We start from the raw sequence: 15,102 nt of genomic DNA, 5'->3' as shown, positions 1-15,102 counted from the left end.
AGACAGCTCACACCTCAGGAGCAATTGGTCATCCTGACCAAATGGGGCCGCAGGCAAGGAACGGCTTGGTGCCCCCTCCCCTGCCTTGCATCAAAAGTTGTGAAATGGCCTCCCAAGGCATGATTTGCATGCATGATTTATCCCTATCAGATAAGATGATACGTTTGCACGCTAGGATCTGTAAATCTGTATTTATTCATGCCATATTTAAGCAAATAAATTCCTCAATTTCTTCTGCACTGGGACGACCGCTACTGCCTAAAGCCCAGTGTGTGGTGGTCTGTTTCAGATATTTTTCCCATCAAATTTGCCCCTTGCTGCAAACTAGATTGCAACTAAGCTTTTCGCTTCCGATACTGGGCTCCTGAAGACTTCTTCAGGAGCATCTTTTATTTTCTGCAGGGTAAAACGGTATTAGGGAGAGCAAAAGTCTATGATCCGCATTTTGTGTTAAGCGTAGCAAAAGAAGTAACGGTATTTCTTTTATATTGTGTAGATAGGGGTTCGATAGAGATCTCTGGCATCTCATTAAATATGTCCTTTTACTATCAGAGGGGTAGCCGTGTTAGTCTGGATCTGTAAAAGCAGCAAAGAATCCTGTGGCACCTTTTACTAGTCACTACTTACACTCTTCAAATCTTAAAACACAAGTATACTTTCACAATTACACAATAAAACAAGGTTCACAATCACAGCTAGGCTCTCACTTCACTTTGTTCTTATATCTCACTGACTGACTGGCAACGCCCTGCCCCTTATATACCCGTGAGGGCAGGGCTGACAACATTCTAGGAGGTTTGAGGAAAATGTAGTTCTCAGAAAGTCTGGAAGGTTCCACAAGATTCTACTAAGGTCCAGAACATTTTAGGAGGTTAGGGAAAAATGAATCCACATAGAATGTCTGAAGAACCATGTTTCAAGTATTCCCTATTTTCCCTTTTGTCACTAACAACAAAAACAGCACTCCAAGCCTGGCACCCCCAGGCTATTGCCTGGGTCCTCTGCCCTTAAATCTGGCCCTGTATATGGCTGCATTTGCTCACTCATCATTTTATCTTTAATTTTTTTTCAGGAACACATCAATTTGCAGCATAGGACTACCTTGCAGTAACTGAGCCAAAGGGAGCTATATTGATCTACCTCATTGGCTCATTTTTCTCTGGGTAGCCCAAAGTTGTGAATGGATTGGTGTTGGGGGCGGGGGGAGCCAGAAAAGTCTTGTAGCAGAAGAAGTCCAAGTGCCTGCAAGTGTCTCCTATAGAGATGGTTGGAAAAACCTGTTTATTTCCAACCTGTTCTTTTTCCCCCCCATCCCCCAGTTTCAAATTAAAATTAAACTTTTTTGAAAAAGTGACTTTTTTTTTTAATGGGAAAATTTTGAAATAATTTGAACAGAAGCATTGGTTTTGATTCAGTTATCAAAAAATAGATATCAAAATTTCAGATGTTTGGGGTCCCCCCGACTTCTTAGCACTAAATGCACTAGGCACATAGGAACTGCCAGACTGGATCAGACCCCAGGCCCATCTAAACTAAGATGCTGTCACCCACAGTGGTCGGTACCAGGTGCTTCAGAAGGAGCAAGGTGTAAGAACCCCAGAGTAGGCAGATATGGGGTAATCTGCGGCCCCCACTCTGCGACTGTATGTCTGGAATCTTTCGCTTTCCTCTTTGTCTTTGCTTTTTTCCTTTCCAAATTTTCAAAACTTCCTCAGCTTCTGAAAAGCTAGAGTTGCAGAGTTTCATTTTTCTCTTTTCTCTGTCACTTATTCGTTTTATTGTGCTGGGGGTGGAGGGAGACAGGAAAAAAGGAGAAACAAATTTAATATTTTTGGAAAACTTTAAGTTGGAAAAACAAGTCCTAACATTTTTCCTGTGGAAGGTTTTGGTTTAGATAAAACTCCATTTTGGGGCAGGAAACTTGTGTTTGGTTGAAACACTTCAACCAGCTCTAGAATCCTGCCTGATCCTGCAGTGGGAAGTGAAGAACCAAAATCTGGAGGTGACAGACATGATCACACTTTTGAAGAACGGGTCTAACAAGTTCAAACCTGAATTTTCCCAACCGTTGGGAGTGTAAAAGCAGCAAAGTGTCTTGTGGCACCTTATAGACTAACAGACATTTTGGAGCATGAGCTTTCGTGGGTGTGTCACTCTAGATGGGAACTTCCCCAGAGCTCACAGGTATGCAGTTCAGGGGCTGAGCTATCGTGGCAGGTTCTTCTGTTGATCCACTTTGTAAAGTGTCCAACACAGAATTCCTGTTGACTCACTGTGGTAGGTGTTGCTCATTAACTCCACCTGGGAGGTGAGTGACTCTTCCGGGAGAGGAAACTAAAGTCTGAGACAGAGAGGCCTTGGAGAAAAACCAAGTACAGCCTAGCTTTCTTCCCACAGTTACTTCAACTGCTGTCAAGGAACCCCAGGCTGAGGGCTGTGTTCATGCACTAATTCTGTGCACACATATGTGCATGTGATGGATTCAAGCAGGGTAAAGGACGGTGCCTTTCATAGCGGTTTTGGTACAGGCTCCTCTTTCGAGCTTATATGGACACAAGAACAATGTCCTCTTGCAATGGGCACCTTTACATGCCAGAATCTGAAACTGGATACATACGGTTCTGTTCATCACTAGAACAGAGCAACCAAAAATCACCCTAAATAAAAGGTAGTACCGGTATGTCAGCGGTGCTGTGGATGTTCTGTTTGAAGGGGGAGTTTCCAGACATGGGAACCTTAATCCTTCATTTGAATAATCATATTGGTCTGGAAGCACCTAAAATGGACAGGCTCCTGTTAGGGTCCCATGTTTGAAAATCTGGCCTATGTTAACTTTTCATTCACATAGAAACTCGTTCTTTTTCCTTCCCTCTCCACCAGGGCTGGTGAATGAGATCAGAGCGTGAAATCATGGTCGTATTGAAGTCAATAGCAAACTCCCTACTGATGTCAGTGGGGCCAGGATTTCACCTTTCCGGTAGGTCTGCACTGTATTCAGAGGAGTGATTGCAGCTCGTCTAAGCATCCCCACACAGCTTTAACCTAGCTAGCGCCACTAAAAATAGCAGTGAAATTGCACCGGCGCAGATGTTGGCATGGACTGGACACGCCCACCTAGAACCCTGGGCACATACCCATTGCCTGCCTGCCTGCCAGGGCTCTATGCTAGTGTGGCGTTGCTACTATTTTTAGCTGCAGTAGCTGGATGAAAGCTTGTGTGTGTGTGTTGTGTGCCCACACCCGCTGCAGTCACAACTCCAGCTGCAGCGTAGACATACCAACACAGGAGGGGGGACTCTTTTGGAGGCATTTCCACCGAACTGCTGATACGAGCAGTACTCCACAGAGGGTTTGTGTTGGTCTCCGGTGATGTGCATGCTTAAAAAGGAAACTGACCCCCTAAAAATCACTTTCAACAATTGGTATCCTCCAGCTGTTCCCCCAAGACTTCAGCAGCCAGCGTGCACTACGGAAACATACCAGGCACGCTCATCCCTGCACAAGTCAAAGCCATCCATCATATTGGTGTAAATTCAATCCTTTTGTTGTCTTTTAGAGCTGCTCGAGGTAGCTCCAGCTGTAAGTGCTTTCTCACCTCTCCCCAGGGGCTCTGCAAAGCCAGCTGCTCTGAATGACATCACTGGTAACTGGGAATGACAGCTCAGGCCAAGAGCTGTCTGAAACATAGTACAGAACCAGTGACCTGCGGTGAGCTGAAGCTAAGAAATCCAACCCCATTTTCATAGCACTAGCAGCATGCACTGCAGATTAACATGCAGCTGGGATCGGGGAAGCTGTACTACTGTAAATAATGGAAGCCCAAGACGCTTCTGGTGTAAGTTTCCACCATCTTCTTTGGAAAATACAAAATGATGGGCCCGACCTTGCATTTTGGCGGTGCTCAGAGGGTTAAATTCGATTCTCACATGCACGTGGCAAATTAAAGAGCCAGCAGAACAGAGGAGTGTGATGCCAGGAGAAGAAAGCTTCCATCAGAGAAATAAACAGGGTGGGTTTCTTCTGCTAGGCAACTTACTAAAGAGGGAGAAATAGAGCTGTGAGGCAGCACGGTGAATTACATACGGCCCTGCACTGGGATTTGGGAGACATGGCCCTGCCACTAGGTTGCTGTGTAACGTTGGGCAAGTCACTTGATCTCTATCTTCTCCCTTTAAACTAACCTCTTTGGGACGGGGACTGCCCCTTACTGTGTCTACGTCCAGTACCCAGCACAATGGGCCCTTTTTCTCAACTGGGTCTTTTAGTCATGAATGCCATGACAGTAGCGCCTAATAGTAATAACACGAAAAATGCAATATTTTAATTTTGCAGAACTGTGTTCAAAGAAGCCTGGTATTAACATCACATATGCAAAAAGATCATTTACACGTTACTGGATGCAAAGCCGTTTTTTGTTTGAAAATGAGCCAATTTTTGCTTTTTAAAGCATCCTTGTTCTTTAGTGAATTGTGAACATTTCCTATTTTTAATTCATAACAATGTACAGGAAAAGATTTGCACAGCTTTGCACTTTAAGATGTGTTTTGCACACTTCTATTTACTCCTTTCCTACATTAAGAAAATGCTTAAATCTCAATTCCCCACCATCCCCAATTTCAAAGATGGGGAAACTGAGGCAGAGAGGGTAGCTAGTGTCAGAGCACCCAATCCATTGCCCATTGAAGTGAAATATTTCTACTGACTTCAGTGGACATGGTCTGTTTATGGCCCCATTACCACAGTATCTGAGCACTTCACAATCTTTATACTGAGCCTTACAATACTCCTATGAGGTAGGAAAGTGCTGCTATTCCAGTTTTACAGATGAGGGATTAAATGACTTGCCCAGGGTCACAAAGGAAGTCTGTGGCAGAGCAAGGACTTGTGCCAAGGTCTTGAGTGCTAGACTAGCACCTGAATCACTGGACCATTCTTTTTCTCTGAACTATTCTCATCCTTATTTGTGAGCAGGATTGGACCCAGAAATACATGCATACATACAGCAGTGTATCAATTTTTGGTATTCTTGTGTTTCTTTTCCCTACTCTGGAGGTGAAGTCAATGGGGCCAGAATTTCACCCCAGGACTCATGTCCCACAATAATAGTAGCTACTTCTCCGTCAAAGAAAATATATGAACTACCCCCAACTCTTTTCTATTTGCTTATATCATATTGCATAACATAGTTCACGAACAAGAGTCAGGCCACTGCTGCCCGGATATCAGGCGCAGCCCTAGTGAACTGGAGATATCGCCACTGATTCAACACCAAAGGATGGATTGCAAAGGGAATGTTGCTAATTATAATGGAACTGTAACTAGAACATATATTGGTCTGTTCTAGCCAGGCAGTGAATGATAGCCTGGTGCTGGGTAGAGTATCTGAGGGCTTCCTAGTAGCATACTTGCATCTGTTGGATGTGGTTCTTAATAATACATGGAGATTTACCCCTCTCATAGAACCGAAAGGTTATTAAGCCCAGCCCCCTGCCTTCACTAGCAGGACCAAATACTGATTTTTGCCCCTGATCCCTAAGTGGCCCCCTCAAGGACTAAACTCACAAGCCTGGGTTTAACAGGCCAATGCTCAAACCACTGAGCTATCCCTCCTCTTTACTAAACAGCCATGAGACTTTTTAAAAATTGTTTCTAGCTGCCCGCATTACCTATGTGTGGGGGTTTGGTTTGGTTTCATTGCAAGTCTTGTGATGTATGAAGCCTTAGCTCTGGGAGTCATGTTGATTACATAAGAATCTCAGTTGGCCTTTAATAAAAAGGAAGCGTCTGGTTCCCAGGGCTGTAGACAAAAGCTTGAAAACGTGACCCAAGTGTTCAAAAACCAGGTGGCAAATTTTTATTTATTTATTTATTAAATCTTGTGATTTATATTTTTAATAGTGGGGGTTAACGATGCTGAGTTTAGCTGAGCTCTCTCTTTCTGGTCTATAGTCCTGACCTGAAATCCTCTGGACTCAGTGGAAAGATTCCCATTGACCTGCGTGGGCTTTGGGTCAGGAGCTGTGAGATTTGTTATGTACGTACAACAGGCCCAATCCTTAAGCACTTCTCTAGTCCAGTGGTTTTCAAACTTTTTTTCTGGCGACCCAGTTAAAGAAAATTGTTGCTGCCCACAACCCAATGGAGATGGGGATGAGGAGTTTGGGATGTGGGAGGGGCTCAGCGCTGGGGGGGACAGAGGGTTAGGGTGCAGGGGTGGGGCCAGGAATGAGGGGTTCAGGGTGTGGGCTCTGAGCTGGGGCAAGGGTTTGGGGTGTGGGAGGGGGTCAGTGCTCTGGGATGGGGGTGCAGGCTCTGGGGTGGGGCCAGGGATGAGGGGTTTGGGGTGCAGGAGGGGGCTCCAGGTTTGGTGTGGCTCAGGGCTGGGGCAGGAGATAGGGGTGGGGGGGTGAGGGCTCTGGGATGGGGCTGGGGATGAGGGGTTTGGGTTGCAGGAGCAGGCTCCATGTTTGGGGGTGAGAGAGCTCAGGGCTGGGACAGGGGGTTGGGGCGCAGGGTTGGGATGCGGGCTTACCTCCGGCGGCTCCCTGTCAGCGGCGCAGTGGGGGAGCTAAGGCAGGCTTCCTACCTGTCCTGGCACCGCAGACCATGGTGTGCCCCAGAAGCAGCTGGCAGCAGGTCCGGCTCCTAGGCAGAAGCACACAAGCGGCTCCGCGTGGCTCTTGCCTGCAGGCACCACTCCCCTTGCTCCCATTGGCCGGTTCCTAGCCAATGGGAGTGTGGAGCTGGTGCTTGGGGTGGGGGCAGCACACAGAGCCCTGTGGCCCCCACAACCCCGGAGCCAGACCTGCTGCTGGCCGCTTCCAGGGCGCAGCGCGGTGTCAGACAGGTAGGAACTAGCCTGCCTTAGCTGGGCAGCACCGCCAATGGGACTTTTAACGGCCTAGTCGGTGGCGCTGACCAGAGCGGCCGCGACCCAGTGCCTTCCAGCAATGCTCACCAGTACTGGGTCATGACCTGCAGTTTGAAAACCACTGATCTAGTTGATAAGAAAATCTCCATGATCTTGAACGAGAGATTTCCCTAAGGACAGAGTGAAGTCTGACCACGCATTTTGGGAGTTAGTTGTAGCAACTGGGCTTGTTGGACCTTTGTGGAAGCATGAAATGAGTTGCAGTGAGACTGCGACGAGTGAGCAGATCTTCCTAGGGCGATGCCTTTGGAAGATTGCAACAAATGAAACTGCCCCATAAAACAGTCTTGGCTCAGCTCAGTCCAGTACAGTCACTTGATATCCAGCTCACCCTACAGATCGCTCTGCAGGAGGCCGTGACGCTGACACTGGCCCATGGTCAAGCTCTTTAAAAAGCTCTCAACTGTTCCCAGCCAAAGGCCCTTTAAATAGGGTTAGGATTCACTCAGGCACTGATCCAGAGCCTCAGTTACCTCAGAACAGTTTTGTGCTTCTCCACTGACTCAAACTCCCTTCCCTGGCCCCTGCATAATCTATTGGGCATCAGGTGATCCTTGTGACCGACATGGGGGCCCTGAGGGGGTGGGAAAGGTGCCCATTGTCTGACTGCGACCTCCAGGTGGTAGGGGCTGTCCCTGACCCTCTGTTCTTTGTACTGTAATAAACAATTTGTCTGGGTATCATGTTTCGGGCAGAGTTTCTGCTCAACTCTGTGAGGTTTCCCTGGACCAAGCTACTGAGAAAGCACTCTTATCTGCTCTTGCACGTTTATGACCTTGGAATGACAGCGTAACAGCCTTATCCTCCAGGGCCCATTCTCCGAGCCATAGCACTGGCCTGCAGGGGGGTGGGTGCCCAGGGACTCCCCCTTCTGGAGATCACTAAATCACCCCGACAGGGAGGAATTCAATTGTTGCTCATAAAAAGGCTCCTGAAGAGAGGGCTTCGTTTTGCCTTTGGAGCACGCCAAGGGGCACACACAGTTTCCTTGGGCAAGCGCGAGAGCCTTAGATATATAGCCATGGCTCTCCCACGTCTTTCCTCATTCAGACAGCCCCCTTTGACCCCAGGGGCCTGATTCAATGGAGTTATGCCAATTTATAACTCCTGGGGATCTGGCCCCACATGCATAAAGACCAATGATTTTGTTTTAAAACCATTTATGGACGGGAACTAGCAGAGAGAGAAACCATCTTGAGATGAGCTTCTGTTCAGAGAGACCTCGGAGAGTAACATCACCAGATTTCAAACAGGGTGTTGCGGAGGCAGGACCTTTGCACGATCCTTGATCTGGCCTTGCCAGTTGATTTTTTGTTAAAGGGAGTGAAATCTCTGATCAGGCCTGTTCACAAACGGGCTAAGTCTACCAAATGTTCTGTGAGATTATTTAAAATGCCTGGATTAGTCCCTCCTGTGCACGGGTGCTCCCCAGTTGGGGGTAGGTGCCCCTGCCTCCCAAGCACCCTGCAATGCCCAGCCACCCCGAAGGGGACACCCGAGCACAGGTCCCCGCTCCTGGCAGTGCTTACCTGGCTCTTGCCCGTCATGGATAAGGTGGCATGACTGGAGAACCTGGCCAGCCTTGTGCCAGCTCCAGGAGAGCCGGGCCCCTCCGCAGCCCAGCTGTCCGGCAGCCCCGCTGACCTGCTGAGGGCTTCCACCTGCCTGGCCAGGCGCTCCACCTGCGCTCGCAGCCGCTGGTTCTCCTGCTGCAGCTCGGCGACGGTGCGGGCCAGCGGGCTGGCCAGGCGCAGCACCTCGTCCACTTGCCGGTCCACCCCTTGCTTGAAGACCTGGATGTCCACGTGGATCTCCCGCACGGCGCCCCGCAGCGTGTCCTCATAGCGCCCCAGCGCCTCGCACACGCTCTGCGCGTCCTGGCTGCTGAGGTCCGCGATGTCGCTGGCCACCGTGTCCATGTTGGGGGGGCCGGGGACTCTGGCCGGGCTCCGGGCAAACTCCCAGCCGGCGAGGCTGGGGGGCTGCGAACGCAGGACACCCCACTCCAAAGCCGGAGGGTCCTGGCACCGGTCCCTGAGATCTCCCTGACACAGTTTAGGAAGGCAGCAAGCCAGTCCCTGGTATCAAAAAGGTTGAGAAACACTGGGTGAAGGAAAGCCCCCCAGTCCTTGCTGCAGGGCAGCCTCCTGCCCGGAGCAGTCGCACGCTCAGCTGGCTCTGTGCATTCTCCGGGGGTGCCCTAGGACGGGCAAGGCTGCTCCAGCCCTGCAGCTCTGCCCAGAAAAGCAAAGGAGGGAGGGCCGGGAGCGAGAGCGGAGCTGGCTGAGCAGCGGGGCTGGCTGTGTGTCTCTCTCCGGCTCCTCCAAGGAGGAGATGCAATTTCAGGAGGGGACAGTGCAAAGGGGTGGAGAGGGGGGCTGGCTTGTTCGCAGCTGCCAGAGGGCTGCTTGGCTCTGTCAACAGCTCTCGCAGGGGGACAGGCACTGGAGGAGCTGTGCAGCTGCAGGGGAGATGCTCTGGGGCGGGAGGAGGGGAAGGGACAAGGGGAGAGAGAGGCAGGCTGGGTGGGGAGGGAGGATCAGAAGGGAAAAGCTCTGGGTGGGGCGGGAGCTGTGGGAGGAGGTGGCTAGGAATGAGGGGGAGCCAGGGGAGAGGACTGAGCAGGGGGTTGCATATCTGGTCTTTCCTGTGTTGCTTGGATGCTGCTGCCAAAGTAAACATTCCTTATCGCTCCCTGGGGGAGCCCGGAGGCAAAGGGAGAGGGGACTGGATTCTGGGAGAGTAAAGACACACACACACTCCCACACAACTTGTACACGGGCACGTGGACGGCCCTCACCTAGACCTGCTCCCACCCAGACACAGCTGCACACGCGCTCCACACGCCCACCAGTACACAGCCAGGGAGAGTCTTGGTGTGGCAGCCCACGCAGGTGTTTCCCAGAGATCCGGGTCTCTGGCAGAGGTAGGGGGTGATCTCCAGAGGCGCACACACACACACACTTCTGTATGTTTGCATTTATTGATGGTGTTGACTCATTACCGAAGTTGGCCGCAACCTTCAGCCCCCACTGATTTCTCTTTCCTCCTTGATTTGTGTGAACACCCCCTTTTCCTCTCCCGTCTGCGGGACGAAGGGGCCCGAGTCGCAGCTCTGAGTCAACCCTACAAGCAAATGCCAATGGCCTAGGAGGCAATAGATGCTTTCTTGCCATAGGAGGGGTCAGCGCTCAACAGTTGTGCCCTGACTGGCAGCAGCAGCCCGAAGACTGTGGAGTCCAGAATGAGCTGCAAACTCGGTTAAGTACTGCCTCGAGGTATGCCCACGCGTGTGTGCCCACGCGTGTGTGCCCACACGTGTATGTCCACGCGTGTAAATCAGGGCAGAGCTGGTCCTATGCTAGGCCAAGTTTATTCCTGGGGTGACTCCTGCAAAGCCACTCCAGTGAGGAGCCAGCTTTAAAAATGGGCTTGTTACAGCATCTGTCAGGGTTAAGGTTCTGTTTGTTTTTCTGCAAGCCCCCAGCTGCAGGAATTAGGATGTTAGCTGGGACATCAGCTTTCATGTATTTAAAGTAAGTTTCTAGCCCTCATGGTTGCAAGAGAAAAGCTTGGCAGAGTGACCACTATATGCTCCAAATCGAAAGGAGGTAAATAAGAAGAATCCCCCATTCATTTTTAAAATCTCATGATTTTTAAGCCAGTTCTTGGGATTTTTTTTGAGCGGGGGCGGGGGAGTTGGTCAGAATCTTTTATTCTCTTTTGGACTTTCAGTAAAAATAAAAAATAAATTTCTTTCAGCCCAAACCTAAAATTATAATTTTGGAGGCATTGGGTTTTCCAACAAAAATTTAAAAAAAAAAAATACAAGGAAAGAAACCACCTTTTTATGAAAAATTTCATTTAGTTGAAAGCTTAATTTTCAGTCAAAAAAGGAAAGTTTTGATAGACGTTTTCCAACAAGCCCTAAGCAGCACATGTCTGCTCCAAGAAAATTCACTTCTTTTGGTGTGTCTGGACCAAGACAAGTAAAGAATAATTACATCATAATGTTATTTATAAAACCACTTCTCTCCTTGTTCATGCATGTGGAACATTGCACAATACAGTAAATACAGCAATGTGAGGGAAGGGCCTTCCTGATTTTGGAAGAAATTAAAATCCAGTCTCAAAGTGTCTCTCTCAGAATGAGGGACACTTGCTGTTTGAATCATGTCTGGCCCTTTTTTTGTTTTTGTTTGAAATCTCCCTCTTCCAAGGCATCACAGCTGGATGTAGCCCTGGGAACGTAGCAGCCGCCACAAACAATGACAAAACCATCATGAAACAGATAATATCAGAAACACAAGAACAAAAAAATAAATAAATAAACCAAGGGGCAGCATTACCGGGGGGGAGAAGACAGACACACACTGTCCAAAAGCTTCGAGGCTGTCTAAGGGATTTAGATGCCAGGATCCCATTAGGGACTTTGTGTCCAAATCTCCTAGGCAACTTGGAAAATCCCCTCTTGATCTGAGTTTTGTTCTTTCTGCCTGTGCCTCTTTTTTTTAAAGTCATGTGAAAATAAGATTTTTTTTTTTTAAATCTAATAATGCAGGTCGTCTTTTTGTGCCTGAGACAAAGCTCCCAATGTCCGTGGGAGTGTATCCACGCACTCTTGTCCTTATTTGTTTGTGCTCTACCTCTTAGGATGAAGCCAAACAGAAGCCTAGATTAGAGAGGAGCAAACAGTGCCCGGAAGCAGCAGTACCATGCCATCTTGTTAGAACAAAACCCACTTAGCTCGTTTCTTCTCTCCAAATGAGACACTTCTGGAAATCTGTCCAGTACAATGAAATCAACCTTTTTTTTCCTGCCAGCATCAGACAGGCCTTCATCTACACTGGGCTTTTAACCAGGTTTTAGAACCGTGGTGAAATACGGTCCCAGCCGAAATGGTTTCGAGCATGGCTTGGCTGACCAGCGTGGTTGGGGGCCGAACCATTTTAAAAGTGTGAGCTGCATTTAGAACTGGGCTTCTAATCAGAGTGTGGCAATTACTTTGCCCCATCTATGCTGGCCAAGCAAACCATACTCCAAATGGTTTAGTCAGAATTGTCTCTCCAGCCTTATGAAAAATACTGCGCTGCTCCCAAACACCACAGTTATTTCGATTGTCTGGACTATTACTGTAGAATGTTGGTGTATATTCGGTAAGGATTTTGCAGCATTTCTAAATCACCTAGCACTATAGCATCCGGGCATTAGTGCGATTCCAATACACGTTTTAAATACCCAGCGTAGCTGGAGCTTTTGGGCAAGTTCGGGCTCAAAGAGAGGTTCCGCTCTGAAAAGTGACTCTGCAAATGGCATTGTGGGGCTTATTGCATCTCAGTGGGTTGCAGATCAAATGTGTTCAGCTTTCGGCTTCCACATGAAAAGATCTGTTTTTAATAACTGCCAGCCCAGCAAACTCCGCCTGGGCTCTGGGAATCAAGTCGCTCCATCTTGCACATCTTTAGAGGTGACACAGGCCTGGCAAACCCAATTATGCCCTCACTGACATTTGGCCAAACCCACTGCCTTCAGTGGTCTCGCGAAGGCGTTCCTGACTGGAACCCAGTTCCCAGTTCCATCCCTGCTGCATGAAGTGGAACGTCACTAGTAATTGTTTCTGATACTGCCCAGGATGTGCTAGCGCTATACAACCCTGCATCCAGGCCGCCCGGGGGGGCAATTTGCCCCAGGCCCCGGGCTCCGCAGGAGCCCCCACAAGAATATAGTGTTCTATAGTATTGCAACTTTTTTTTATGGAAGCGGCCCCCGAAATTGCTTTGCCCCAGGCCCCCTGAATCCTCTGGGCGGCCCTGCCTGCATCTGCACCTGGAAAGTGTACACAAAAAATGGATTTCAATCTGCTGCTCAACACTCCATGGGGCCAGGACCGCAAAGTCTTTCTGTTGTTTCAGATTGTAGTGCTGATCATGTGAGAATATTGCCTGCAAAACTGCTCCTGTGCCCTCCAAGAACCAGTGCATCAACGGTAAGGGGACTTACTCACATGCATGTGACATTTTTAATTCAATTTTAATATTTTGGCAACTGTGGGGCACCTTTAGGGAGCCTGAAATTTTCTTAGAACCCAATCCTGTAAGCCTTAGTCAGATGACTCACCCTTATTCATGCAAGTAACATGCATGCAAATAATCCCATTGCAAATAGATCTGCTCCCATAAGGAATATTTGTCTGAGAATTGCAGGTTGCCTGAGCTTTTCCCTAATGTTTGACAGGAGAGTTCATCAGATTTAAATATATTTTCCCCCTGATAATTTCTTTCATCAATAGATCCATATTGTATTTCAACTACTATTGCATCTTCAGAGCTGGACTATCATTTTTAAGCACAGAATGTAAACACTTCCACAAAGTTCGTAAGAATCCTGCTTAGATCCTTTTAAAAAAAAAATCTGTCTCATTTGATTGGGAGACAGGAAAGAACACTATATTACCTAATCTAGTAAATGTTCCAACAGTTATTTCATGTTAAAGCTTAATGCCAAATTTTTTTTGTGCGCATGTGTTTTTGTAACAACCTATATAGCTATTTTGGCACATCTATGCTGACCCATTGCCATATTTTTTTTCCAGTGTTTGGATTCTTTGATATCAACAGTGCTAGCGTACAACAATGTTAGACAAAAATAGCTTTATTTGCAGCTATATAGCTTTAAAAAATTTCTCCTTGAGGTTTGAGAGTGAAAATCTGGCACATCCCCCCAGCCATGAGATCATACAAATTAAACTTAATCCAGTCAATTAACTCCTACCCCTGCACATGCCATCAGTAAATGTAAATCCAAATGCTATCAACTGACTTACATTCTTGGGCTATTTGCTAGCATGTATAGAGGATGATAAAATAATCTTTTATTCAATCAGCCGTGTAACATAGAGCTAAAACAAATATTAAGTCAGTGTTAGCTGGCAAGGAGAAATTCTGCAGCGATTCAGATGTTCCCTTGAACATTGAAATTTGAGTTTGGGATCTGTGGGAAGAAAAAAAGTTGATTGTTATGGGTTTCGTGTGCTCACTCCTTACTTCCAGTTTTCATAATATTTGGATATTGTATTTGGCATTTTGGATACATATTTGATGAGGGCATAATTTGGTCACTAAGCATTTGTAGTGTACATTGCAATGTGCAGAGCAAGATCAGCTGGGGGAAGATCTACATGAGGCAGAATACAATGCCCAGGCACAACCAAATAGTTGGAGTGGGGAGGAAGGGAGGGGGATTTCAGACACCGGTCGATCCTTGTGTTTCTGGGCCAGGTCCTCAGCAGCGTGTGTAAACTGATACAGTATAGATCCATCCAATCCAGTGGCCATACATGTTTACCAATTACTCTGAGCATTATTGGAGTACACGGACTTGAGTCTGGCCTGACGCTTGTTTTACACCAGCCTAACTCCTGTGATTTCAACAGAGATGTTCCCAATTTACTCTGGTGTAAGGGAGAGGAGAATCAGGCCTTTTCTTTTAAGGTGGCTTAATCTGATGCCCCCTGCATGAGTTATTCCTGCTCAGGGGCTGGGAAACTCTGCAGGGTGGAACTAGCTCTCTGTTCAGGGTGGGGAATGGAAAAAACTCAGCGGCTGCAACTACTGGTTTGTTTTTATTGTGAATGAGGCAGCACAACAGAGGGTTAAAAAGGAGGCTCCCAGCCTTTGTCACGATCCCACGGGCTGCCGGTCTGTTTTCTCTCACACGATTTACGTCAGTGTGTGCGGTGACATCATGCCCCTTATCTCCCTTGGAACAGGCCGCAGTGCCACAGGGGGCCTTCCTCCTTCCTTTTCATCTCCGGAGTCAGCCTTTGCTGCTGTAGCCCCAGCATCTCTTCTGAGCAACCCTAGCAGTCGTCAGACTGTGTAAGGCCCTGATTCTGCAAGGGGCTCCAAGCAGGCAGACGCCAGCACACCTGCAGGGACCTGCTTGCCCGATCAGGATCTAGATTTGTACCAAAAGTGCATATACTGTAGTAACTGGCTCGGATTGGGTGGGGAGGGGGTGTTTACTTGTCAGTTATATCCACCCAGTTAAAAGAGGTTGCGTGACTTTAACTCCAGACACAATTTTGCCACTATTCAATATCACAGTCTGGGCCAGATTCTGCACAGAGCTACAGTAGTGCAATTAACTCCGGAGTGACTCCCTTGACTTGC

The 15,102-nt window shown here is 48.0% G+C and overlaps 1 protein-coding gene across 1 annotated transcript in view; it reads right to left on the bottom strand.

The window, feature by feature from the left end:
* SMTNL2 (smoothelin like 2) overlaps positions 1 to 9,412 on the bottom strand; it is a 48,449-nt gene extending 39,037 nt beyond the window's left edge. The window contains exon 1 of the mRNA XM_044994115.1: positions 8,461 to 9,412. Within this exon, the coding sequence (XP_044850050.1) occupies positions 8,461 to 8,850 (390 nt within the window). The 5' untranslated portion in view covers positions 8,851 to 9,412. The remainder of the gene's footprint in view (positions 1 to 8,460) is intronic.
* Positions 9,413 to 15,102: the final 5,690 nt, after the last annotated feature.

The sequence above is a fragment of the Mauremys mutica genome, chromosome 19 (assembly GCF_020497125.1).
Source record: "Mauremys mutica isolate MM-2020 ecotype Southern chromosome 19, ASM2049712v1, whole genome shotgun sequence".
Classification (NCBI taxonomy): domain Eukaryota; kingdom Metazoa; phylum Chordata; order Testudines; family Geoemydidae; genus Mauremys; species Mauremys mutica.
This window is presented reverse-complemented; position numbering and strand designations above follow the sequence as displayed.